The sequence below is a fragment of the Colias philodice genome, chromosome 9 (genome assembly GCF_061535455.1).
Source record: "Colias philodice isolate Cphi_HAF_F1 chromosome 9, ilColPhil1 Martin Lab GWU primary, whole genome shotgun sequence".
In the NCBI taxonomy this organism is placed as follows: domain Eukaryota; kingdom Metazoa; phylum Arthropoda; class Insecta; order Lepidoptera; family Pieridae; genus Colias; species Colias philodice.
Window position 1 is genome coordinate 5,135,499 of NC_143094.1, and position 27,589 is coordinate 5,163,087.

Consider the following 27,589-nt stretch of genomic DNA (forward strand, 5'->3'; position numbering starts at 1 on the left):
TGACTTTATTAGTTCAAGTTATTAATTAATATCGCTATTATTTACGCAGTAATAGAACATAGTGACTGGCGGTATGGACGGCGCTAGTTAGAATTAGTGTAGAAGGTACGTAATTATAATTATTATTGTGATTTTTTGAAGATAATTTCTGTAAAATATAAAAAAAGTATATAAGAAAAATAATGATTCTGTCTATTAGTAGGTTTATTACATAAATTTATAAATAATATTAAAAAAATCGATCACGAAGCAGGATTCGAACCCGCGTGCTTTGTGCGTCCTATCAGGATTATAATTAATGTATCTATGTATAAAATTTTAACAGAAATCGAACTCAATACCTCCTTGTTACAGACAGACGAGGTGAAACATAGGTGATAAAAGTTGAACCCGAACTTTTAGAAATTCTACATTATAAAACACTTTTAGGATTTTAAAATGCATTTTATTCGTGTAGAATACCCGTGACCGCGCTCGCTGTAAAGTGCTCGAAACTTCAGATTGAATAATAATGAATAAATCGCATTTTGATACCTTAAGTGCGTTATTATGCATGTACATTTTTCTTTATACCTAAGTATTTTTTCTACCATAATATTATATTCTGTAAATAAGAATGGTTAAATTTTTGTACGTCCGTAATAGATAAACTGATAAAGTAGTAAACAGATTTCGAAAATACTTTCACCGGCATTTCTACAGCAATATTCGTCAGTGACAAAGGCTATTTAGATTTCGTTTTCATCACAGTTAAATCCGGCCGTGCATCCGTTCGCACTATAAAAGCGCATCGATATAAGAGTTATAGCATTCTAATGCAATTAGCGTTGTTAGTGCAGCATTCGTAGCAATAGGGGCTTAATTCCACATAATATTAAACAAGTTATTCCTCATGCATAGCATGATGTGATCGTGACCGAAGAACACAAGGTGGAACTATGTTACTGCCACGCTAGCACACCTGATCTGACTGTCAATGCAGTGCAACAGCACGCAAGGGAATAATTTCTGCGCTTTGCCTCCATTCTCACCGGTTTTAATTTCCTTTGAACAAGCGAACGGTGTTTTGGTACTTGGATTACCATTAATATCACTTGTTATACGTTGATTGCGGTATAGATTTTGTCCGAGTTTAAATCGAGCTCTCTAGAATTGTAATTTATACAATACCTTCGTGTAACATCGAAGTATTAAAACAGGAGATTTCACAGATCGATTCTAAAAATAAAAGAAACGCTACATGTAACTAAAGTCTATTATTAATACAAGATGTCTTCTTTATTTTATTTCCTGAAAGCAATTTCGTTAGAAATTCATCGTTCAATAATCACAGTCTACGTAGAACTCTTATAGGGGTCTATTCTAACAATTAGTGCAGAACTTAAGAGGTAAAATCTCGCTGTAATGAAGAAAGTATACAATTAATACTACCAAGCTACAATGAAGCGAGTATTAATTAAAGTGTATTGCATAGTATAACTACGAACTTAATCTGAGTGGAGAAAAAAGGCTATTGAACACGTAAAATGTAAAAGAGAAATAAGAAACATGAAGTGTAAAAGATTGCGCTCGGCGCGTTCAAGAAAGAATTGTATTTAAGTATTTAATGGAAAATAACTTGTTTCTAATATATCAACATATGTTATTGGCATACATCATCCAAGTATTTGTACGTCATGGTAATTATTCCGTAAAGTTAGAATTTTTAATAAAATATCGATTAAAAGATGAAAGCGGAAATTTTTACGTAATTTATTACATGATTCGCAACTCTTAACTTAGCGAGCGAGTTTCAATTTATTTTATTAAAATAGTTAAAGGCGTATAAAAGCTTCTCATATGACGTCGAGTATTAAGGTAATTGTTGACAAGAAGTATGTTAGGAATTCATAAAATATACGAGAGAAAGGCAAGTTATAAGAAGGTCCCAACATGATTAAATGCAATTTCTTTACAAAGTATGCTCCGCTTTCTATGTGGAACTTTTGCTTTCAAGAGCGGTTTCTAAACTCGATGTGAGAGCGATTGTGGAGGTATTAAGGTTGATGTTCCGACCGTCCCTCCATACATTTTTGATTACCTCTAAACACTTAACACAGACACTATTTCTTTAAAACTAATCATTTTATCACTTCTCTATAATGAAATGTGTGCGCGTTCGACCTTTTTAATCAATAATTTACAATATTTACTTAGAAAAACAACAGTAAAATACCGGAAAAATTTGACACTTCTACAGTAGTGTGCGTGACTTTTGCCAAGCGAAACACGACATAAAGCACGACATCTAGCGCATAGACTATATACTTATTACAGATCTAGCGCGTCAATGTCTAAACGAAAGGCGATGTTTAGACATTGACGCGCTAGATGTCGTGCATTCGCGTTCGTTATCTTATGCATAATGAGCATAATTCTAATAAATCAAAGTTCTGTGTAAAAATTGAGTAATTTCATTTCCAATCGTTCAAAGAAAATAACAATAAAATAAAATAAAACTAATGACCTTAGAAACTATGTTTTTTTTTATTTATTACTCATTATTGTTCGTCCGTCGTAGGTCTGTAAACTGTATTGTACACTGAAGGTAAATGGTACTGTAGGTACTTTAGTTCGGCGTCGTCGCTCGTCGGCTTGATATAAAATTACATTCTTGATTTCATTGACACGCGCTATGATTTGCGCGCGGAATTTCTTGTGTTGTGAATTTATTTTTGTATGCTATGCATTTTAATTGATTCAAATTGCAATGTTTCTCTAGTATGCATTTGAGACTATATTGTAAATTGTAATAATTGATCGTGGGTATAGTAATTAATTATTCTAATAACGCAATTAGTAATATATGTATTTTCGGTGGGATTCAAAACAAAAAATTGGCCCGTGATTTTTATGAAATTTCACCACATTGCAAATCACATCAATCATAGTTCATACACATGTATGACGAAAGTGATTAGTATTGTGGCTAACATTGACTCATCAGTTCATCACTGAAACCAGTGATAAATCAGTACCTATATCATATTGTGTTTGAATATTTTTAAACAATGATATAAGTATACAATTATTATAAATCGGTAAACTATCAAAGTAATCACAAACTTGCAAACATTGGTAAAATGTCCAGTAGTTTATGAGCCTATTCATTACAATTTACAATCAAACAAACAAACAAAGTTTTCCTCTTTATAATATTAGTGTAGACAAACACTATGAATACGATCACTAATGCAAATTCGGGGATTTTCTAATTATTGCTAAATAATAATTGAATTCGTTTTGAAATACTCTATAATTTTTAGTGTATAAATAGACATTTATAATGTGGTGCTCATTTTTTTTGTACTGCTAACGCTATTGTAGGTACCTATTTTCGTTGTTTTATTTCAAGTGAACACGGCCATACAATTTTGTCACGAGCCGCCTATGATTGTAGGTACTTTTGTTAGGCTCCTTCGTCGTCCGCGTCGGCTCGAAAGTTCTTGATTTCATTGTCACGCGCTATGATTTGCGCGCGGATTTTCTTGTGTTGTGAATTTATTTTTGTATTATTATTATTTTTTATTTATTTTTTTATTTTATTGATTCAAATAAAATATTTCACTAGTATGCATTTGAGACTATATTGTATTATGTATAATTTATCGTAGGTATAGTTATTCTTATAACGCAGTTATATTTTCGGTGGGACAATTTGACCCGTGATTTTTCTGAAATATCACCACGTTGCAAATCACATCAATCATACACACGTATGACGAAAGTATAGTGGCTATAATTGACTCATCAGTTCATCACTGAAACCAGTGATAAATCAGTACATATATCATATTTTATTGTGTTTGAATATTTTTTAAACAACGATATAGGTATACAATATTATTATAAATCGGTAAACTACCAAAGTACTTCCGAATTTTCAGACAGACAAACAAGTAGTTTGAACACGCAGTTTTCTTATACTAGTAGCAAAAATCAAAACCATAATATTATGTTTCCCTACTATATTTTACTAAAAGTCGAGTGCGTCGAAATCGTAAATAATAATATGTTTTTCACCTTCCTGGTTATTTTCCCATAGTAAATAGTGTTTTAGGTTTGTTGTTGTAGGTAGGAATAATAATAATTATTCTTACATGTTGGTTATGAAATGTATATTGAAATAATTTACTTTTACAAATCATTAGTGATATAAGTTTTGAGTGAAAATGCTTGGATCAGCATAATATTATATGGTACTTCAAATACATGTTTTGATAAAAAAAACAATAGTGTAATAAAATAAAACTGCGTTTTATTGTAATCAATGTTGACAATTTTAAATTCCAAAATTATTGATCAATAAAATAGTTTACACCAACAAATATAACTTTTATTTTTATAACAATCGTTCATAATATAAACCGTAGCAGGTGGCGTTTTGAAGTTCTGTCTACTCATACAGAAAAATGGAAAACTTGTTTTTTTTTGTAAACAATTTATTACTCATGTTGTTTGGCAACTCGAAGCGTGGTCGTCCGTCGTAGGTACTTTTGTTCGGCGTCGCGTCGTCGTCCGCGTCGGCTTGATATAAAACATTCTTGATTTCATTGACACGCGCTATGATTTGCGCGCGGAATTTCTTGTGTTGTGAATTTATTTTTGTATGCTATGCATTTTAATTGAATCAAATTGCAATATTTCTCTAGTATGCATTTGAGACTATATTGTAATAATTGATCGTGGGTAGGTATAGTAATTAATTATTCTAATAACGCAATTATATTTTCGGTGGGATTCAAAACAAAAAATTGGCCCGTGATTTTTATGAAATTTCACCACATTGCAAATTATATATTATACAATTACAATTACAATTATTATAAATCGGTAAACTATCAAAGTAATTACAAACTTGCAAAATATGCTTTTCCGAATTTTCAGACAGACACACAATTTTATTAGTTTGTTTTAGCAAAGTAGGTACCTATACCTATACGCTTACGTCGCGCGTCGCGTCGTCGAAAACGGTGCGCCCAGAAACAAACATACCTAATTCAGTTACAATCCTTTTTTTGTTCCGTAATTTATTGTATTTATTCTAATACGATTTTTTTTATTCGTCGGCCAGTTCTACTAGGTATAAAAAGATAAAATTGAAATATAATTATTGTAGCGACAGCCATATTATGTTACTATGTTTTCGTAAATATGTTTTTCACCTTCCTGGTTATTTTCACATAATCTTATCTTATATATAAAAATGAATCGCAAAATGTGTTGGTAAGCGCATAACTCGAGAACGGCTGAACCGATTTCGATCATTCTTTTTTTATTATATTCCTTGAAGTACGAGGATGGTTTTTATGTAGAGAAAACGTAAATATTATGTACCACGGGCGAAGCCGGGGCGGACCGCTAGTCTTCTTATATATAAAAATGAATCGCAAAATGTGTTGGTAAGCGCATAACTCGAGAACGGCTGAACCGATTTCGATCATTCTTTTTTTATTATATTCCTTGAAGTACGAGGATGGTTTTTATGTAGAGAAAACGTAAATATTATGTACCACGGGCGAAGCCGGGGCGGACCGCTAGTATATATATATATAAATGAATCGCAAAATGTGTTGGTAAGCGCATAACTCGAGAACGGCTGAACCGATTTCGATAATTCTTTTTTTATTATATTCCTTGAAGTACGAGGATGGTTCTTATGTAGAGAAAACGTAAACATGTACCACGGGCGAAGCCGGGGCGGACCGCTAGTCTTCTTATATATAAAAATGAATCGCAAAATGTGTTGGTAAGCGCATAACTCGAGAACGGCTGAACCGATTTCGATAATTCTTTTTTTATTATATCCCTTGAAGTACGAGGATGGTTCTTATAGCTAGAGAGCTAGTTAGTTTAGTTTTAGTGCAGTGGCAGTGTAAATGTTGTTGTTGAGGTTATGTAAATTTAACACTTTAGTTAACTACCAAGATATAAAGAAATGAGGATAGGACACAATAACTATTGGTTGAGGTATTTATAAACTCATAATATACTTTTAAAAAAATCACGTTTTAATAAATTTCTAGAATTAAATTAGAACAGCTGATTCAAAATAGCCTAAAAAATCTTAATAATAATAATTACGCTTCACAGCAAGAAGAAATGTACCATATGTACCCGCACAAAGTCGATATTGTGTTGCCTACCGTTCGACTCAATGGCTAGGGTTGTAACTACCTTTAATAATTATTACCAAACTAATAAACCGAGTGATGCGAAATAACCATAATTCTTTTAGAGTTTGATAAAATGATCAGGCAGGTATTTTCTTTAATCCTCTGAATTCTCGGTTACTAAATTGTATCGTTGAAATTATTCTTAATCGCGTAAATTTAATAAATAATCATATGGAAAACACTTTTCATTTGTTTTTTTACTTTCACGCCCAACTACTATACAATAATTACGTTGTTTCGGTATTTTGACGAGAAAACGCAGGAAACATCCGTTGTATCATTTTAGATAGATTGTATATTTTGTATCTGTAGAATTGAAATCAAAGCTATGTATATGTTGTCTCCATTCTTTTCTTATCGGATTGTTGATCCCAATGCGAATGCGTCACTTAAATTTTATAAAAGACAATTAAGAACATCAAAAATAAAGTGATACGTAAATATTTCACAGTGCAATATATTATATAATTAATAATAATTATATATTTATGAAAAAATAATTACATCAGATTTAATAATAGCAATTGTTTTGAATGTACATAATATGAATAAATGATTACATCATAATAGTAATAATTACAATTGTTTTATTTCCCATTTGTTGCAACCCTAGCATATCTTCATGTAGCAGCAGAAGTACCTACACTGGCGGCGCGGCGGCATCGTGCGACATCAAAGGCATTGCCTTACTAGGTAAGTTTATAATGACTCATTTCTTTTATTATATAATTTACGTTTTACTTTTACAGAATCCGATTCAATGGATTATGAAGACGAGTCACACAACGCCATACGATAGTGATGATGAATGAACATTTCAATAAATGCATGCGTGTTTTTTTATGTTGTTTTGTAATTGTTAATTGTTTCTTAAATAAAGAAATAAACTAAATATTTAAATGATGATTTGTTATTTGCAACACAACTTTATATTTGAGATTCTTTACAAATGTATATTTAGTTTTGTATCATCAAATTTATAAATTTTATTCCATAGTTTTCAAAATTAAATGTAAATGACCATAAAAACATTAATAAAGTAAATCATTGATGTAAGGTCAGGGAACGTAATACATATATACATCTGACCATGTAGAAGCTAAGTCTTGTTGACTGCTGAAGTCTGTAAAGTTTTGTTGTCTGCTGAAGTCTGTACGCAATGAAAATGTCTGCCGTTTCGAAAATAAGTTTTTAAGACCCTAATAAATAAAATATATGTATATATAATGGCAGATCTGGTCAAATACTTTCAAAATTGTATTTTTTTCAGCACTTTCATAAGTGTCTGCCAGAATGTTATCCGCGTGATAATGGTCTGCCATTGTTATTTTCCGATAGTAATAATAATCTATTTTCAAATATCAAAATGGCAGACGTGGTCAAATGGTTTCAAAGTTCGCCAAAAATTTCCACCTGTCTTACCTAAGCGCGCGCCCCGTCCACCACTCTGGGCTTAGTGACTCCTCATCTCATGTATAGTAGGTATAGGGGAATCAACACACAAAAATCCAGGTTTGGTCAAATACATACAGGTAGCTTTGCGCTAGCTCTCTAGCTATTACTTCTTATGGAGAGAAAACGTAAACATGTACCACGGGCGAAGCCGGGGCGGACCGCTAGTAAATAATAAAATAATAAATAGTGTATTAGATTTGTTATTGTATCTTGTATACCTACGAATAATTATTCTTACGTCTTGTTGGGAAATGTTCAAATACCTACCTATTGAAATAATTTACTGTTACAAATCATTAGTGTTATTAGTTTTGAGTGAATAGGCATGGATCAGAAATTCAGAATATAATATGCTACTAACTACTCAAATACATACATGTTTACACAACAAACACCACTGACCTCTATAACTATAAGTTATAGAGGTCAGTGACCGTCAGTGACAAACACTATGGATACCTACGCTCGCGAATGCAAATTCGGTGATTTACTAATTATTGATACCTAGTCATTGAATTCGTTTTGAAATAGCCTGTACTTTGTAATTTTTAGTGTTATAGACATTTATAAAATGTGGTGCTCATTTTTTTGTAATAAATCATCCCGAACGCTATTGTATTTTCGTTGTTTTATTTCAAGTGAACACCTAGGTATACAATTTTGTCACGAGCCGCCTCTGGCCTCTGGGTGAAATAAACAAGTCAAATGATTTTTGTTCTAATTGTATTTTGGTAGTAGTTTGTTTAGAATTTACATTACCATTGTTTAATTTTTATTTTGTATTTGCAGTAAAATAAAAAGATGAAAAACTTCATTAGGTATATTGTACGACACCTCACTCTGAATCGCGCTAGCGAAATTTTTTCGTTACAGAGCACATATACAACTTTCGGACAATCTTCATTGAGGCCGGCCGGCAAATCGAGTATGTCGAGAAACTTCACTTATTCGATGGAGGTATTCTACCTTCCTTCCTCCACAGTTGTGGGACCCCGACGTGCATTGAACACGCAGCTTTCTGATACTAGTAGCTAAAATCAAAACCACAGATATGTCTGTGATCAAAACCATAATAATATTTTTACCTATTATTTTACTAAAAGTCGAGTGCATCGAAATCGTAAATATGTTTTTCACCTTCCTGGTTTTTTTTCCATAGTAAATAGTGTTTTTGATTTGTTGTTGTATGAATAATTATTCTTACTTGTTGGTTATGAAATGTATTTTGAAATAATTTACTTTTACAAATCATTACTGATATTAGTTTTGAGTGAAAATGCTTGGATCAGCATAATATCATATTTGCTACTTCAAATACATGTTTTGATTAAAAAAAAACAATAGTGTAATGTAGGTAATAAAATAAAACTGCGTTTTATTGTAGGTAATCAATTTTGACATTATTTATTTCCCAAAATTACAATAAAATAGTTTACGCCAACAAATATAACTTTTATTTTTATAACAATCCTACTTCCTACTAATGCGAAAGTTCATACATGTTTCAAAAGAAAAACTTTTACTTTTACTATTATTTCAATTTATCCGGTTTAATTAAGACTTAATATTGATACATATGATCATTATAAATACAAATAGGAATTAACAATATAACGAATACGTGGCACAACTAAAATTTTACCGATACCACCCGTGGTCATTCTCCTTTGTGGGTCATTTGTAACAGGATGGCGGTTCTACAGCGAAAAAAGAAAAATGATGGTCAGAACGCTGATACCGGATACCTTAAGATACTGTAATATAAAATATTACTAGATTAGATAAAATATTATAGGTAGTATCTTCACCGTGTGTGACGCGCTTTACATTCACGCCATCTAGAGTTAAATCTTTATCATTTTTGTATACGTCTGTGTGTGTAAACGACCCTGTATGCAATGACAGATGTTAAAACGCATAATTTTACCGAATTGGGTGGATTTTAAGGCAATGATATAACATATTTCAATAAAATATAATATTCAGTAACCGCCATGACTATTCCTAGGTTTGATGACTATTCCAATTACGCAAAAACTCAAATAAACTAGAAATGTAGAATTCAGCGCCATCTAGCGGGATATTGGCTGGGAACAGATCGTTGCAATCACCTTAAAAGGGTGAACATTTTAGTGGCGTCGAACCACTCAGAGGTGTGGGTATATATTAGTAATATAGATAAGGATTAGTAGCGAGTACTCCGCTCTAACCGACCGTTTTCTGGAATTATTTTTAAAGCTCGTGTGATAATATCAAGTAGGTATGTGAGTGTTTTTATTAGATTATATTATACACTAGCGACCCGCCCCGGCTTCGCACGGGTGCAATGCTGATACTAAATACACTACAGAAAAACTTTTAACGTTGTATATAAAACATAGCGGCCCGGCCGGCCGGCCGGTACCGCCGCAAACGGTACGCCCCGCAATTTTTAAATCTGTAATATCTTCAAAAATATTCACTTAAATCATACGGTGTAAAGGGCCATATAGATCTTTATTAAATGAACAATGTATTCAAGGTATTTAATTGGTTAAGGATTAATGCTGTATTGGTTAAAATCGCTTCGAAAATTAGCCATTATTTGTCGTAAAAAGTAAATGACAAAAAAAAGTTATTGTGGGTTATCCATAAGAGATAGACATATGCCATCGCGGACTTTTCTGTAGACCTTTTCAATGTGTACAATACTTAGTACATTATTTTGATAAAACTCGTAGGGTTCAGCCTGCGTTTGCAATGTAAGCGGATAAAATGTAATTATTTACGACATCACATTAGAAACCTCAAAAATAACAGTACTTCTCCACTATTTAATGGATGTTATTATACATATAAACCTTCCTCTTGAATCACTCTATCTATTGAAAAAAACTGCATCAAAATCCGTTGCGTAGTTTCAAAGATTTAAGCGTACAAAGGGACATAGGGACATAGGGACATAGGGAAATAGGGACAGAGAATGCGACTTTGTTTTATACTATGTAGTGATTAAACGAGATTAAGGTTTATAAAGTCGAAATTTTCTCAAACACAATTTCTAAATTGTTTTTCATCATTAGATTTTTAAATTGAGTTCTTTATCGTCGTAAGCATTCATTATAACATAATAATAAATTAAGTAAACATTCCCCATACATTACACTTAATACTGTATAAATCTCGCTAAAGAATTACGAGTAAAATAAGCTTCGTTATGAAAAATATGAGCTTGCATAATTGCAATACGTCATAGTGCGCTAGTTTTCCACCTCATCCATAAAGATCCAACTTCATCGATAAGGGAAATCAGCTAAAATGCCGCTCGCCGTAATGAAGGTAAGTTAGTGGAATGATGAAACAGATGTTAGGAGTGACTTATGGGCGGCTCGGAGCTCATAACTACCGTCCAGCGGCGCATAAGTCGCGCGACCGCAAACTGAAGCTGCAGCCGACGCCGACGCGCCGCTACTCGCATTATTCACGACTATGTTATATATCTCGTATTTTACCTTTAATTAACGACCCACTATTGGACTTAGCTGAGCGACATTTTATGGCTCTTGTTGGACATAATTGTTCATTCGCCGCGGCGCAATTAATAATCTTCAGAAATGTGTGCGTGAGAACGAGGTGTGGATTTACCTGGAAATTTGCCGCAGAATTGTTACACTGAACTTTGTTACATCATGTTATTATTTAATAAATAGCGATAAAGTTACTATAAACTAACTAAAACACGCTTATTCTTAAAAAAAGAAAAACAGAATAACATATACGTTGTTACACTTTTAATGTGAACAAAAATCTGTTCTACTTCCTACAAATAAAATGAAATTAGTTTGTTAAAAAGTAAGTAAACGAAAATCACTTGAACGTAAGCACTGTTACAGAATAAAATTTGAACACTTTTCTGGTAAAAATTTTTAATTGTACATTGAAAGTTTTAACGAGCGACTTACCGGGCGAAAAAAAAACGTCACTACAATTTCGTGCTTCTAGACATTCAAAGCACCTATTGCGAGGTGTTATCGCATAAAAAGCCTACGATTTCATTAAACTCTCCCTAATAGTTACATGGAACTTTGTTATTTGGCTGTCAGTCAGCTTTTAAAGCCCGACAACAAAGTTAAAACGAAGTAATTAAAAAAGAAAACACAAAATACTTAGGAAGTCGGAAACACGGCTTTCTTCACTTAAATTACTCGCGATTACACCGACAAAACGTTTTCAGGTTTTAATCATACTCTTGAGCCTGCGGACCATGTATGATAGCGTAATGACTTTATAAACGGCGTTACATTAACTTATGGTAATTTAAAAGGAGCATACTCTCTAATAAAGTAAGTTTTTGATCAAATTTCGATGACCAAGGAGTTCTTAATAATTGCAGATAGTGAAGAATTGCAGTCGAACATTCTAGAATTCTCTCTGTGAACGATTGTCACATTGGATGGAATTCGACCACGACTGGGAAAAGATCCGGCGCATGACAGTTGATAGATTTATGTTGAGAAAATACATCAATTTATGAGGTCTTAAAATTTTTGACTCTAACATAATATTATTTAGTATAGAGTCGTATAGACACATAATATAGACATTATACAGTTAAAATTTCCTTTCGCTTATAAGGTTGATATCGACTTTGAAAGTATAGACAATTTACCAAGTGAATATATGTATAAGTTTATTTTGGAACTGTATCTAAATAACTGTATAAACTAAATTGATAAAATAATTATATTTTTTTATCTTCTTCCACCAATACTACTGTTGGTACCGCATATGCAGCTATGGTAGAAAAATACAGTGCAATTTTTGCTACTAACCCACGGTTTTGTGGAAGCGCGAAGTCGATTAGTGTACACGGGCCCCTACAAGCACATAGTTTACCAACTACACTTGGTGTGGTAGGTGGCGGGTTTTTCCTCAAATATCTTACCCGTAAGGAGAGTTGGAACTACTTCTGCAAAGTCCATTAAAGAGTATAAACTCGCGCTACTGTGATTACAAATACTACCGATTTTGGCGACCATTTCGGGCTCGATTAGAGTGTTTTAATTGAATTTGTACTGAACTTTGAGTGGACATGAGCTTTGATAAAGGGTCTTTTCCGTTTATTTTTATAAAACCTAATTTCTATAAATTGGTCCATGAATTTTTAACGCTCGATATTTTCAATAAATTCGTTATAAATTTATTTATTATATTAATTATTAAGAGAAAAGCATTTTTATTTCCTGTGTAATAAAGGATAAGCTGTAACTTATTATTTTGAAATAATTACAAATAACTCTAAGACGTGTAACCTAGAACTATAATCGTCTTCTTTCTCAATTACAAGAGCTTGGAGCTGGTATTATATTATGTAAAGCAGCGAACAGCATATAAATATGTAACAGGAGGAAACGTTGACGTCTGCGTTCCGCCGCGACAGTGCGGAAACCGCGTCAATTAACTTGCCCACGATGACATATTAGCCTTTGTTCCCTCCTCGCTTCCCATTGTAAAATATAACTACGTATTTATTGATGACAAAATAGAATTGAAAAAGCCAACAAAGCGACCGAACCTCGCGAACTCCCTCAAATAACAAAGTCTAGCAGTCATTAGCCAAATGTTAAACAATTAAATTTCTTGAACCGATTCGAAATTAAATAGATCTACTGTGAAAATAAAAAGTTGGTTACTGACAATGTCAAACAAAGAAGATGAAAAAAGTTTTTTCTTCCAATTCCATTTTCCCCCTCGATTCCTCTTTCAGTCTCTTAAAAGTTTTCAAAATAAGAGGTTTTTGCGAGAGTCTCAATTATCGATAAAGACGATATTAAAAATTCGTTTGTTTTGTTCTTAGTTTGCGCCTGAAGAACGATGTCCCCTTTTTTCTATTGTTTGCATTAGAAGGAACGCAGACGCGGCGGCGTACGATAATCACGAATTTGAATTTCAGGCCGCAAGCATCGGGACAAAACCATCCCATTTTGCGCATCGTTTATCGTCGCGATTAATTACACTAACAAAAAAGTTATCATTTTCCTTCCAGCGAAATTATACAGGTCAGCGAATGGGGCATTTGTTGCGGCATAGACGCCAACAATCTAAGCGTCAAGTAGCTCGTTATCGGGGTGTGATCAATGGAACATGATAATTTACATACATAGGTGCCGTTCAGTACTACTGTGATGAAGGAGCATGCTCCAAATTTATTCGTGAGCATTATAGTGTACCTAACATGTATGAGGTAGTACTCCCTTAATGTATTCATGTAATTCGCATAGCCGGCATCCCCTTTGACCGGCCACGCAACACCGCACGGGCTGCCCGGATGGAGTAATATAACGTGATGTTTTAAAACCATCCATCACGTTTAATGTCCATATAAAAGAAGGAGCTAGCGTGCCGACTCTTTCCGCGGTTTTGTTTTTAGATTCGCTACATACTAACGCAGCCTGTGTTTCAATTATCCCGCCGACGATATCATCGTTTCATTATCGATGGTTTAAGGTAATAAACTTTTGCTCACAAAATCCCTGCTTACAATTTATTTACCAGATGCTACATACAATTTTTACATGAAATATTACAAAAGTCTTATTTATAGCTGTACAAAAACATCGAACCGATAAGCTTTGGATTCGAAGTCTTAACATTAATTTATTGGCACGCAAAATCCACGCACAGATGTTTGGGTATTCGTAGATATTTTCCTATCGTAAAATTGTTAATATGAAGCGACCGATTCACCTTTCCCTTTCACAATAATTTGAATTGTAAATCGAACCTTCTCCTCGCCTAATGCATTCAAACTAAAACCTTCACAAAATGAGACAACACCTTCTCCTCTGGGTTCAGAATTCAGACGAAATCAGAATTATGAGTGTTTGTAAAAACGACGCAATGCACGTGAGGTATCATCTGAAACCAATTTACATTAAATGCGGTCGACCCCTTCAGCGATAGGTCATACCGCCTGAATCTACAAAGCTTTTGAATTAATATACTAACATCGAAATGAAAGCTGGCTTTTAACATGGTATTGCGATTTTTCTTTTAAACGTAGTATAATAGAGTGGTTAGTTTTTCATGTTAATAAACAGATACAAATTGTTCATATAGGTAGGAAATCATCTCATTCGCAGCGCGTCCCCTAGTATTCCCATTATCTAGGAAATTCGTCAGATAGAATTGTCTGGAGCGGAAATTGTGCATTCAACTAAGGAAGTTTGTTTGAAGCGCAAAGTAATATAATAAATTTATAAATGTAAATTGTATAACACTATTATTTTTGTTCAACTTTAGAGAATGCGCTGAGTAAATATTTTTATTGTAGTGTTTAATTGTAGTTTACGCTCTTCATTTAAAGTGTAAGTTTAAATACTTGTCTATTATGATATTTATAAGGTTGTTTTTCCTGTCTATTGATGGAACTAATATTCTATAAAAAAATATTGTTTTACGCACGTTTTAACATCTTACCAATAAATAAATTTCTACAAATAAAAGTATTAATAAAAAATATACGCAAGTATAAAATAAACAGGGAAAAACAAGCCAGCAATATTCATAAGAGCAGTTACATAAATTATAATAAAGTTAAGAGATGAGGGAAATAGACTAAATTCATAATTACGCGATTCAATCAGCCCGGCGCGTCCAGGGCACGGACGGTCTCAAGATCACAGCCCGCATACTAAATTATTATCCCCCACTTATTTATGCATCATGAGCCAACATCTTAATAGCGAGCAAGAGTTATGTCCAGCCTAAAATAATATTTTGTGTAAATGTTTGAAAATAAACAAGCGGCGCTAACCAAGATTTCACATAGAACAATATGTCGTAGTTTGCTAAGGTAGTAGTGAAAATTTAATATCAATGAGCTTAATAAAGCCTGGCTCCTCGCGGTTTATGTTGTACCGCAAGGATGGAATGATATGATTCGCTTACCTTCGGATGTGCTCTTCTCGGGAAGGCCACTTTGGGGTCAATCTGGAAATAAATGATTTGCATATTATTTATTTGTTGTTTATAGATAGAGTGTTTGTTTAATTTGTTGTTTTAAAAAATGGAAAGAATTCTTAAAAGATATGCGTTTAATATACATTGGGGTAATGTAAACCTTAAAAGTGTGTTTAAGATAACTAGTTAAATTAATAGATATGTATCTATTTAATGAAAAAAAAAGTAATTTTAACTTTCAATTTTTTTTCTTTTGTGCTATAAATGAAAGTTCTAATTAAAAACAGAATATAATATATAAAAATAATAACATATATTAAATTGTGAATAAAAAATATCAGCATCTTGAGTTTTTAACCCTTTGAATTCAGATGAAACAAAATAACCGTGCATACGGATATTTTCCTTTACATCTCAGCGTCGTAAAAAAATCACTCAAGATTTTGCCAACTAATCACGGGGTGCGGGAGTGGCGCGTAATAAATTCCCATCGCCCTGTGCGCTGTGCGGCTGCAGTGTCCGCTCCGAAAATCCCGCCTGCAAAAAAGCATCGGACTGAAAATCCTGCGCCGTGGTCCTGTCACTCGATTCCTCCTCTCGTCTTTTTCATGTAACCGAGCGCCACTATTTCATACGTGCCACTGTTTAAGCTCTCAGATTTTCTCTCGGCAACCAGCGGTCGCTTTGAGCCTTTTTTTTCCTATCTCGACGCGTTTGCTGACCGTTATAAACGCAAAATATAAACCTTTGACATTTTCCAAGGAAATGTTTCATTTCTACTTGCGGTGACCATTTTGCTGAATGAGCAGTAATTCTGGAAATGCGCCGTTGTTTTAGATTTTTTGTCACTTGATATTTTAGTTCAACAACGCTCGAAAGCGTGTGAGCTTTAATCGACATTAGGGTTGGCTATTACGTTGTCTGTCTCGACTCATGCATGATATTTAATTATTATTATAATTATGCTTCGAATGCAATTACTATCCACTCCAGAGCCGTACAGTTTTGTAGACATTTGAGTGCGTTACCCTTTATGGCTAGACCACTTCATAGTTGTGCTTTAATTTGAGAAGAACTTACTCAAGTTGAGTTCTAACAAATTTCTAAAGTTCTTTTTATGTTATTCACAATAGATGCGCGAGCCGTAGGCATCCAGGTCCGCGTAATTACGTACCGAGCATGAGAGAATAATTTAAAAGATTTCGCCCAAGAGGACTGCATTATTACAATATCAGAGAAACAGCTTTACAGCATCATTCATACATTCTTAATTATTTAATTATCTTTTGAGCGCTCAGCGGAATAACGCAGCCACAGAAAATCCGACATGATTTGATTAAATTGGATTTCGCCTGAGTATTTTATTTTTATGGAAATTATAATTTTTGAATGAATATTACATAGTTATTTGTTATAATAGCAATTAAAAATTCTTATTTATGTGTCTGATTTAACAAAAAGTTATTTTAAAGCTCATATTAATTTATTTCGACTCTGTGGTAAATAAATTAATACATGTTTGTGAAGTGTATTTGGAACGCGTTTACTTGCCGCGACCTTTATAACCTCAATCGGCGATACATCACCGGCAGTTATTGGAAAAAAATGAAAAAAAAAAAATTATAACCATTTAAGCGAGACACGCAAGCAATTTTGTAAACGTTGTAAAATGACCGCGAAAGTATACAGAGCAAGCAGAAAAATCATAAAACCCCAGATGGTGGCGTTAAAGCGATTAAGCGGGTCGATGATAAATTTTAACGAGTTATTTTAATGGAAGCGATCGCAGTCAGTGGCTAGCCGGCAGCTTGTGTCGATAGAAAAATAAAAGGGAGCAAAGACTGCCCCATTCTGGGTATCAGGGCATTACCTTCTGGAGCTTCAATTACTTTGAAATTATTTAAGAGTCTTTGAGTTTTCCTACTTTACTAATGAGTGGGATAATATTTCAAGGAAATTTCTCGGTTTGTTTGTGCTTTTCGTTAAATAAATTTTCCTATATTTGAATGCTTAATTCGGGTTTATTGAAATGAAGGATATACATATATTTTTAAATAAACAACGATATTTTAAGGATAAAATTAATACATTTTTTGTATTTAATATAACGATCTAATAATATTCAATAACTGTCTTCCATGTTTACATGATGAAAAAAAAAACTGCAATGTTAACGCAAATTTGATTAGCGGTGAAACCACTAAAAATAGCGCTATTAAAAATGTATACGCTGAAATTATTGCTTCACATATTCAAGCAATGCAGATAAAAACTCGGCCAACCTGTGCCACGCAAAATTGACAGCGAAACATCGATATCATATCTACGAATGTGACGTTTTGATATGGAACCATTTGCGTGATTACAATCGACGCAGTGGCGCACCCTCCTTGGCAGCCGACCTCCCCCTACCTACTACTTCCCTTGCGATAAAGATTGACATCGCCGCTTTTAAACTTCAAATTATCCTAAGTTGAAGTATTTAGGCACACAAAAACATACCCTAATCTGTACGTATTACATTCGATATTTGACGGCGGCGGAAATTTTAGCGTGTCATCGCAAGAAAAGATTGCAGGAGAAAGCACATTAGTGGGATATCACTACTGGTAGGATACGGGTATGTCGCCTTATGTACTCGCGATGGCTTCGTCGTATCGTCGATTACGTTAAATTTTATATTAAGTAAACAGTCGATATTGATGTCGCGTGTAGTTTTTCATCGTACGGTTCATGGTTAATGCATTGTGTATGATTTTGCTTTTCCATACGAATATTGAAATGGTAATTTCTGAAATTGTCTCTTATTTCATATCATCGAATGATAAATAATTTAATAGGGGCACTTATTCAATCGAGGAAATGGGTTAAGCATGCTGTAATTTACTGATCATAATGTAATCTTTATAAGCACGTACGTGCATATAGTTATGCCGATATACAAGGCTATAACACCTAAGCTTAGTCGGTTAAAATATATATGCGGCTAGCTGCTTTTACTATATTAGAACAAGGCCTTAATAACATAATCCATTGGTCGTGCAAATATCACATGAGTTTTGCCTTAATCCTACACATCCTAGGTAAGGGTTAGTTTACAAAAATACCTCGCTGGGACCTGCTTACAATTTTTATGAGCATAATTTTGTGAGTATGTACATAAATTTATATTGAAGCATAGATTATAAAACGGCCTTATTTCAAAAATTTTGCATAGTAACGTATTGGCCTACCTAGAAATACGTGTTTACATTGAGGTAAAAGTTTGCAATTTCGTCAGTTTTATCACAAATTTTACCAATACATAGTACATAGAACTAGCTCTCTCTGTGGCTTTTCCTGTGTGTTATTTAGATTACTATGATTTCACTCCTTCGTATTCCATTCTCTACACTTATATATACACTATATCAACAAAAAATCATCTAATTACGTTAAGCAGAGGCTTGATAACAAATCAAATAGACGCAGAGCTCTATCCTAATTATAATATTGCTCTATGTAAAATTTCCCATACAAATTATATCAAATCAACCCAGATGAGACCGTAGTATATAAACAACTTCAACAAAATCATTGAAGACAATGGATTTATACATAAAGGGTTAGGGATAACCTAGTTTGATTGACCAACTATTAGTTAATCTTACTATTACAATAAAGACAATCTTTGGTGGAATCTAATCTTTGTCTTGTATCATAAATGGTTCTATACCTATTTATAAAGAGTATAAATCTGCCTTGCCTTCTGAATTCATCTTAGTTTTGAAATAACCTTATAGACAGAATAATATTATTTAGATTTTTAACTCATCATTCAAAACAAACAATAAGGGTGGCTTGCACAACGATCCTTAAATGAAATTAGGGACTCCTTAAACGTATTTACTTCACTAATCACGATTAGCGTCTTGCATTACGAAAATAATGCCCAATAAACACGTTTAGTGAACTGTCAAAATTAAACGCTCCTAAACGGCTATTTAGCGCTGCTAAACGTGTTTAGCGGACGCCATCTTTTAATGCCAGCTGATTTGTCGTGGTGTCCCATATACAATTTACTCTGTGGTGGTCAGTGGTGGTGTTTTGTGTGTGCATCGTTACTTTAGTTTACAATGGATTTATGGGAATTCTCGGATGATGATGAAGAGATAATTGAATTTATAGCTCGACCTATTACTGCGAGACAACTTTTTCCAAGATCGGATTTATTTAATACGCTTTCAGATGAGAAATTCGTCCGAAGATTTCGTTTGACAAAAGCAACAACAATAATTTTACTAGAGCGAATCGAACAAAGCTTAAAATACAGGATTGATAGGTAAATAATTATGTAAATTCTTTTATATATGATCAATCAATTTTTGTACCCTATCAGTTGTTTTGGGGCCTTAGAATATATTTTTTAATTTTTTTTTTTAAGAAATGCAACCATTTTGCTCTAAGTCAAGTGTACAACGCACGAAAACTTAAAAAGGAACGCAAGAAACTGCTTTACCGACTCCCTAACTACGATTAGTTAAATTACCATCCAAACGGACATGGGCAAGACCTTTTTAATTGTATTTAGGCTAAACATATTTAGCAAGTTAAACGCATTTAACTAAATTCTGTTTAGACCAAATGTTACGCAAGCCGCCCTAAGAATTTAAACAACATAATATTATTACAAATACAGTATAATATAATATCAGTGTTTACTCAATCAATAATAAGCCCGCATATTAATTAATTACAAATTCTGCAAACTTGTTACGTACGCGACAGCTTGCATTATTATAGCGTTATGGCAAATTACATCTTATAAATATCTAAATAGATAGTAATATTGTATGTATTAGAGCTCCGGTGTCGATTGAGTAGCACCTTAGCATTTGAACACGATACAAATGGATTCAATGATCTCGCACGGCTATCTTGCATGCTTGCTATTTGATCCTCAGAGCAACTGCACTTGATATGAAATAAACTAGATATCGGGTTATAGAATTTATTTATGAAAAATCGCAGTGTGTAATTTCGTTATACGGCGCTCGGTGCTTTAAAATGTTGTCGGGTTTTGATATTTATTTATAAAGAATGATTATATAAGACTATTTCTTCAAAAATGTATAATGAACCTAGAAGTGTAATTAAACCTAGAAGATAAACCTAGTAAAAGTGTTAATTGTGTACATACTACATAGTTAGTACAAAGGTTATTATCATACGAGGGCATAATGTCCCCTACAGTGAATTGTTGCGCTTGATGTATCTAATACCTACTTGACGTCTAAGAGCGTATACGCACTATGCGGGTAACCGCATTGCGGGTAGCCGTCCGGCTGACCGCAAGCACAATTATGTACGTAATATTCATTTCTATGCGCACTGCGATGCGGCTACCGCAGACCGCACAGCGCGCATAGAAATGAATATTACGTACATAATTGTGCTTGCGGTCAGCCGGACGGCTACCCGCAATGCGGCTACCCGCATAGTGCGTATACGCTCTAATTGTAAGGCATTTGAAGCGCGCATAAAATGCATTAAAAGGTTACTCACATCGCCATTGTACTGAAATAGCTTTCGAAATTAATTTACAATTTAACCCTTTGTGCACATTTCGATACAGATGTTTGATGCTAAACAATGTTTTAAGATATTTGAGGAAATTCACATTAATTGTTTGACATTTTAATGATGGCACGTGATCATGGGAGCAATACGCGGAACTATTAGAAGCAATTAAAATTAATTGCATTCGCAGTATTGAAACTATGGGTGAAGCTTAATGAAACTAGCATTCAGAACATGCAATTTCAATCAGCAAGCGTGTTGTAAAATCTCGATAATTAACAAACGTCACACGGGCGGTGGTAAGGACAAGAAAGTTTAATGACGTGCACTAGACGCGGTAACAGAATTTATTTACGTGCAGACGGGCGTCGTAAGTGTCGGCCGCCTAAGTGGGGACCGCATCATTTGCCGCTCAGTCTGCGACGCGTACTGTAACTCCTCCTAATTGGAACGAATTTGGCTGCAGGTGCAACACTTGAGTTGGCTCAAGATTAGGGCGAGCTATTGCGATATTCCGTACCGTTCCCTCTGAAATATTCGGTGCAGCGCGACTTGCGGCCGGGCACGTCGCGTCGCCGCTGCACGTGTGCCCCCGCACTAACTACACTTAAATTAAGAACAATATTTACTCTACACGAGATATATGACCTTTAACGAGTACGTATTATTGTTCATAGTTTTCAAAGGCAGTAAGTAACTACTCGGTTTCTTAAGTGGCGAAATTGTTGTCCTATGTAAAGTTTAATTAAAATGTATTTCATAGCGACGAATTTAAAGGTGAATCGAATAAAATGTGATGAATATTCATGATGATTATTAATTTGCACTTGAACAAAATCGTAGCCCGTAGCATTGTTTTAATTGCTATAGCTTTTAGTCATTCAATAAAGAAATATGCAAACAAGCTCCGACGCGATTGGAAAACACTTGACACAGATTGTTTATAAAGTAGGATTTTGCTTTAACGCCCTCGGAGACAGGTTGTAATGAAGCCTCGCTGGGGAGGCTCGACAAACGTCATTACTGGGACACACATAAATATGCAAGGCAGGTGACGCACATTTTCATGCGACGTCTCAAGAATTTTATCGCTGGTTTAATTCTGTGAGAAAAAATGAGATTCTGAGTAACCCGAGCTCGCGTGGGAACCGACACGTTGTCGTTTTAAGGCCTACGGCTCACACCTAATGCAACCGAAGTATTTTCCCTTCACTCCGTAAGATATTACTTTCCCTTAAATACTTTGGAAAGGGCAAATGGTGGAGAAAAATAAAACTTATCCATCAGTTGAACATTGAGAACATAATATTGTGAGTGAAATACCTCTAGTAATTGAAATACGAGCTATACTTCAAATCTTATTATAATATTATCTCCTTAATAGAATTGCTTCTGAGGTGAAATGAGAACAAGTATAGCTGTGGCAACAAGTTTATTAACAATTTGATATTTTAAATTTTCTGTTGTTATGACTCTTATATCTTTATTTCGCCTTTACAACACAATAAAGTATCATTTATTCGTATTGTATCATAACTATTCTCGAATAAGCTTCTGGTAATATAATAGCATTAGTCATATTGTATTGATGGTATCGTTTAAGGGGAACCACAGATTGATTTCTTTCATTTGATATCTTTACCGACGGGGGTTACAAACAAAAGGTACTCGGTATCCGTATCATCCGTCACATTGAATTTATGATGACGTCATATTACATTGTCTGTATTCTGTACGTATATTGCGAAGTGAGGCTGCTTTGATTTATTCAGCAGTTAATCTACAACAAACAAACTAATCGAACGTTTTTACATTGAAACAATCGAGCTTTGAGAACATTCAGTTGATTAAGATGCAAACTCTATTGAATTCTAGTTACAATCAGCTTAAATCAAGACAGTTGGAGCTTATCAGACAATTCTGATTGAACAAAAGCTGGACGCGATGTGGCCAGTGGTCTCGGGAGACAAAGATTACGCACTATTTGTCCTCGAAACTCCGACTCTATTTGTAGATTCCGATTCCACTTGTGCTAGATGTGACGTCAGAGTTACAGGGATGCATTAAATTGCTTTGTTGTAATATAAATAAATGTACTTGATAATTTGTAAAAATAAAATAATAAACATGGTTCAAGGGTAAAACTTGTTTATATAAGTGAAATAGTTTTACCTATTGGTCTTTCATGTCAAATTAATGTTTCTACAAAATTAGATTCCGTTACGCTTATAATATAAATACATTTTTAATTTTTACTATATTGTAATTACACTACGAAAACGAATTTATAATAATAATTGTGAATCATTATGGTGTGAGTGGTGGTACTATTAATAATTAATTATCTGTCTAAAACTTTCCAGCGAATCTAGATCTCTACGTCGAAAAGTACAGACAGGCATCCGGCGCAGATATTTGCAGTCAAAACAGACTTAGGGCGCTCCTTGCACTCTGCGCATGTCACTCCGTTTCTGTATTATTTATTAACTCCAACGAGCTTCCGATGCTACTTTATTCTATTGTGAAACTGAATCCACGCCGGTTCCTGATGTCCGAGTGAAGTTCAGCCCAGACACGACTGCAAGAAACTTTTGCTGCATACAATGAATATGCCTGTCAACCGGACTTTCCCATCCAAATTTTAATACGCTATTCAATTTGTAAATGCGACGTAAACTTCAAAATTTTGAAATTCTTTGATATTCAAATCTGTCGAAATTAAAGTTCCTGCGAGCGAAATTCAAATATCCAATATAAGGGAATCTCATGCACGTATATTTTATCAGAAAAATACGGTACGAGATATAAAACCACAAACAGAGAGTTGTCTACGTTTGCGAAGTCGGTGTTATTATTGGGGACCCCGTGCTAAGGGACTCTATATTAAGCATTCCTTTACCCCAATCTCTTCAGGTGGGCGCGGGACATATAGTTTCACTTATTATTGCCGATTCGCATACAGAGAGCTTGTTTTTCCTTTTAATACTTTACATTCATGTGACGTACAGTCTGTATCCTGAATAAATAAATCATTTTACATTATTTACCTGGTCTGCATTTCCGTTAAAACATTTAAGTTGAATATATTTTTATTAAAAACAACGATCAATTTAAATAGTAAAGCGATTGTATTTTAAAAAGCAAACGTGAAGCGTTGCTCACATTATGTTAATTGGTAACTTCATCAACGTTATCCATTAATAACGTAGCGTAGATGTCACTCCTTTTAAAAAAAACAACATTGCGATTTACAGTCTCGAGTCTGAACTCACAAAAAATAACATTCCTTGCACAACGATAATGTGAACCGCAGTTAAAAAAATACATTTGCGGTTAAAAGTTATCTTAACCAGTAAAAGCTTATTTAAAACGGACTTTGAATAGTCCATTATTAATGAACTCGTTATAACGTTAATTGTTGCCACAATCGGCCGAGGCGTGGCATTAAAACGACATTAAAAATGTATGCTCAACATTTAAAGATTCACATTTCGCAGCGGTCGCGTGCGGCCGATTTACAGAGCTACTGGCCCGGTGCCCGTTAAAGCAGATTACGGTTGAAAAAAAATCAACAGCTCTTGGCGTTATGAGTTAATTTTGGAAGAATAACGCGGGCCTCGGTTAGTGTTTCCCTTTATTTGGTGTTCCGGCCGCTCGCATTGTTTAAACGGGTAATCCACTGCAAAAACACGCCGGCTTCGCTACATAGTGGACCACGAGCGTTTATTATGCTTGTAATTGTTCGATTAGGAAACACTTAAATATGTAATATTGGATTAAAACAATTTTATAGATATTATGCATTTACAAAGCTCTCGTTAAAATTTGTTTTCGTCTAAGAAAATGTAATTTAATATGAGAATACTTTAAAACATGGCAGTTTGAAAACAATTTAATATCCGAGTTAAGGAGCTCAAATTTCTAAGAATACAAGTACATAATGTTAAGAATTATAATCTTTATTAAAAAACCGATGTAAAATGTTAGAATATTTCACGGAAATATACTGAATATCGTTTCAAAGGAATTAAGCCCCGGCATTCAGCTCGTACGCGCCATTTTTTAAAGGAGCCGATAAGACGAAAAAATGAAGGCGTCTTCGCAAGCGCTGGTCTCAGACGTGTTTACAAGTTATGCAATAATTCAAATGGCGTACTACTACAGCAAAATTTATGCAGCTGCACGGTAACATACTTCAATGGCTGCATTGAAAAGCATTTTATTTTCATGGACGGCGACTAGTACCTACGTAGTTAGCATTTTCGAATTCGGGCATTCGCAAAACGTGTTAGGTGGCAATATGAATTTATGATCATGGCGAATTAAATGCGTTAAAGTCGAACGTGATTCGCCGAAATACGCATCGGAATTTAATTAAGCTTTTTGCACTTGTCCGTTCCATCTGTACATCTCTATGATTGGTTAAAATTAATTTTCTTAGAATTGTAACACCTACGTAAACGTAAAATTGCTACACGATAATACTATTTCAATTTCATATTAAAGATAAATATTTGACTTATTCATTTGAAAGCTTCGACGCCTTAAAGTTTTCTATTTTACTGTTTTCCCAAAGTATTCTCATATGTAGCTATTTTTATATCGACCTTAACAATTACACGATATTTCATTTATGAAAGTTTCTAGAAGTTTTTATTTTATTTATTTCGCAAAATTTTCCCTCATCTTTACAATATTTATTACTTAGGAACCTCGAATAACAAATATAAATCTGTATCGATCTCAAGTACTAGTACACGCGTATATAATATCAAAGCTTTCAGCGTAATATAAAATGGCGATTTTCTGCAAAATTCTCTAGCTACATATTTTAAAAGTCGACATGATTTATTAATGTTCGTCAATGTCATTTAGCTAAGATCGGTGGAGATATTTGTGTCACATTTAGGACATGTCAACGTTCTATATACTATCGTTTAATAATACATCTTTTGTTAAACTGTTGCTATGGAATCATTTTTATCTTGAACTAGCGGTCCGCCCCGGCTTCGCCCGTGGTACATATTTACGTTTTCTCTACATAAAAACCATCCTCGTACTTCAAGGAATATAATAAAAAAAGAATTATCGAAATCGGTTTAGCCGTTCTCGAGTTATGCGCTTACCAACACATTTTGCGATTCATTTTTATATATAAGAAGATTAAAAAATTCAAATGAGTAAATATCTCTCAATATCTAATTCCCGTCTATACTCAAATCTAAAAATTTTACGTTTATATAAAAACTAGCTTTCCACCCGCGGCTTTGCCCGCGCAGTTAAAGAAAAACCCGCATAGTTCCCGTGCCCGCGGGATTTCCGGGATAAAACCTATCCTATGTCCCGGGGTAAAAAGTAGCCTATGTCCTTTCTCGGGTATCAAAATATCTCTATACCAAATTTCATGCAAATTGGTTCAGTAGTTAAGGCGTGATTGAGTAACAGACAGACAGACAGAGTTACTTTCGCATTTATAATATTAGTATGTATCAAAATATGTTCAAGTTCTGCTCAATTTTCTATATAATGCTATGCTAAACGTTTTCTATACAAGAAAACACATTCGTACTAAACTCATATTCACATAATACAATTCATAAGTCTGTGTAAATGAAATTCCTTTCTCATACGATAACTTAAATGTACTTGCTTGAATCGTTTCCAATCGATGTGCCTCGAAACAAACTTCGTTGGAAAAATAAAGTTTCAATATTTCTTAATAAAATATAAATGGCAAAAGTTTAAACTACACAGGTACCTACATTGTTGCCATTTCAAAGGATAACTTAATTCTTACTTCTTATATACTGATACAAAATCGTAAAAGAGTTAACACTTGTTCAATCTAATTGTACTTATACAATAATTTTATTAGGTAATCTAAATTTATGAAAATAATAACCGCAATTTCAACCGTCTTCCAATAGGTATTTCAACTATTTTTGAAGAAAAAGTAGCATATTCTTGACCCTGGTTCTTAATCTATTTTCCTTCTTAAATTTTATCCAATTTTATGGTTTGGTTTAGCCGTAAAATCATAACAGACCAATACACCTACTGCGATCTTGCATTTTTCATATAAGAAGAGTAAGATTTTTCAACACAAGCACAGACAGGACAATATAATAGTTTTCTTTTGAAGCAATTGTATAAAGCAAAACTATTTATCCATGAAAATTGCATAATAAAATGCTCTCATTACTAGCAGGTAATTAAAAATGGTCTTAGAGAATAAACGTAGTTAAGAGAAAATTATTCCAACAACTGCAATCACTTTAATAACATTTTAATTACCTTTAAATTAATAGGTATTTGCTTCATGCAAGTTATATAACTTCTGGGTTGTTTAATTTTATATCCGATAGCTTTATTAAAATCAATATTTATTAGGAATTGATTTTTCTGTATTTAAAAAATTA

The 27,589-nt window shown here is 33.8% G+C and overlaps 1 protein-coding gene across 4 annotated transcripts in view; it reads right to left on the reverse strand.

The window, feature by feature from the left end:
* The window catches only part of Rbp6 (RNA-binding protein 6), a 404,056-nt gene that overhangs the window by 210,913 nt on the left and 165,554 nt on the right, over positions 1-27,589 (reverse strand). For all 4 annotated transcript variants that reach the window (XM_089699035.1, XM_089699037.1, XM_089699038.1 and 1 more), the window contains exon 5: positions 15,600-15,641. In XM_089699035.1, the coding sequence (XP_089555161.1) occupies positions 15,600-15,641 (42 nt within the window). The remainder of the gene's footprint in view (positions 1-15,599; positions 15,642-27,589) is intronic.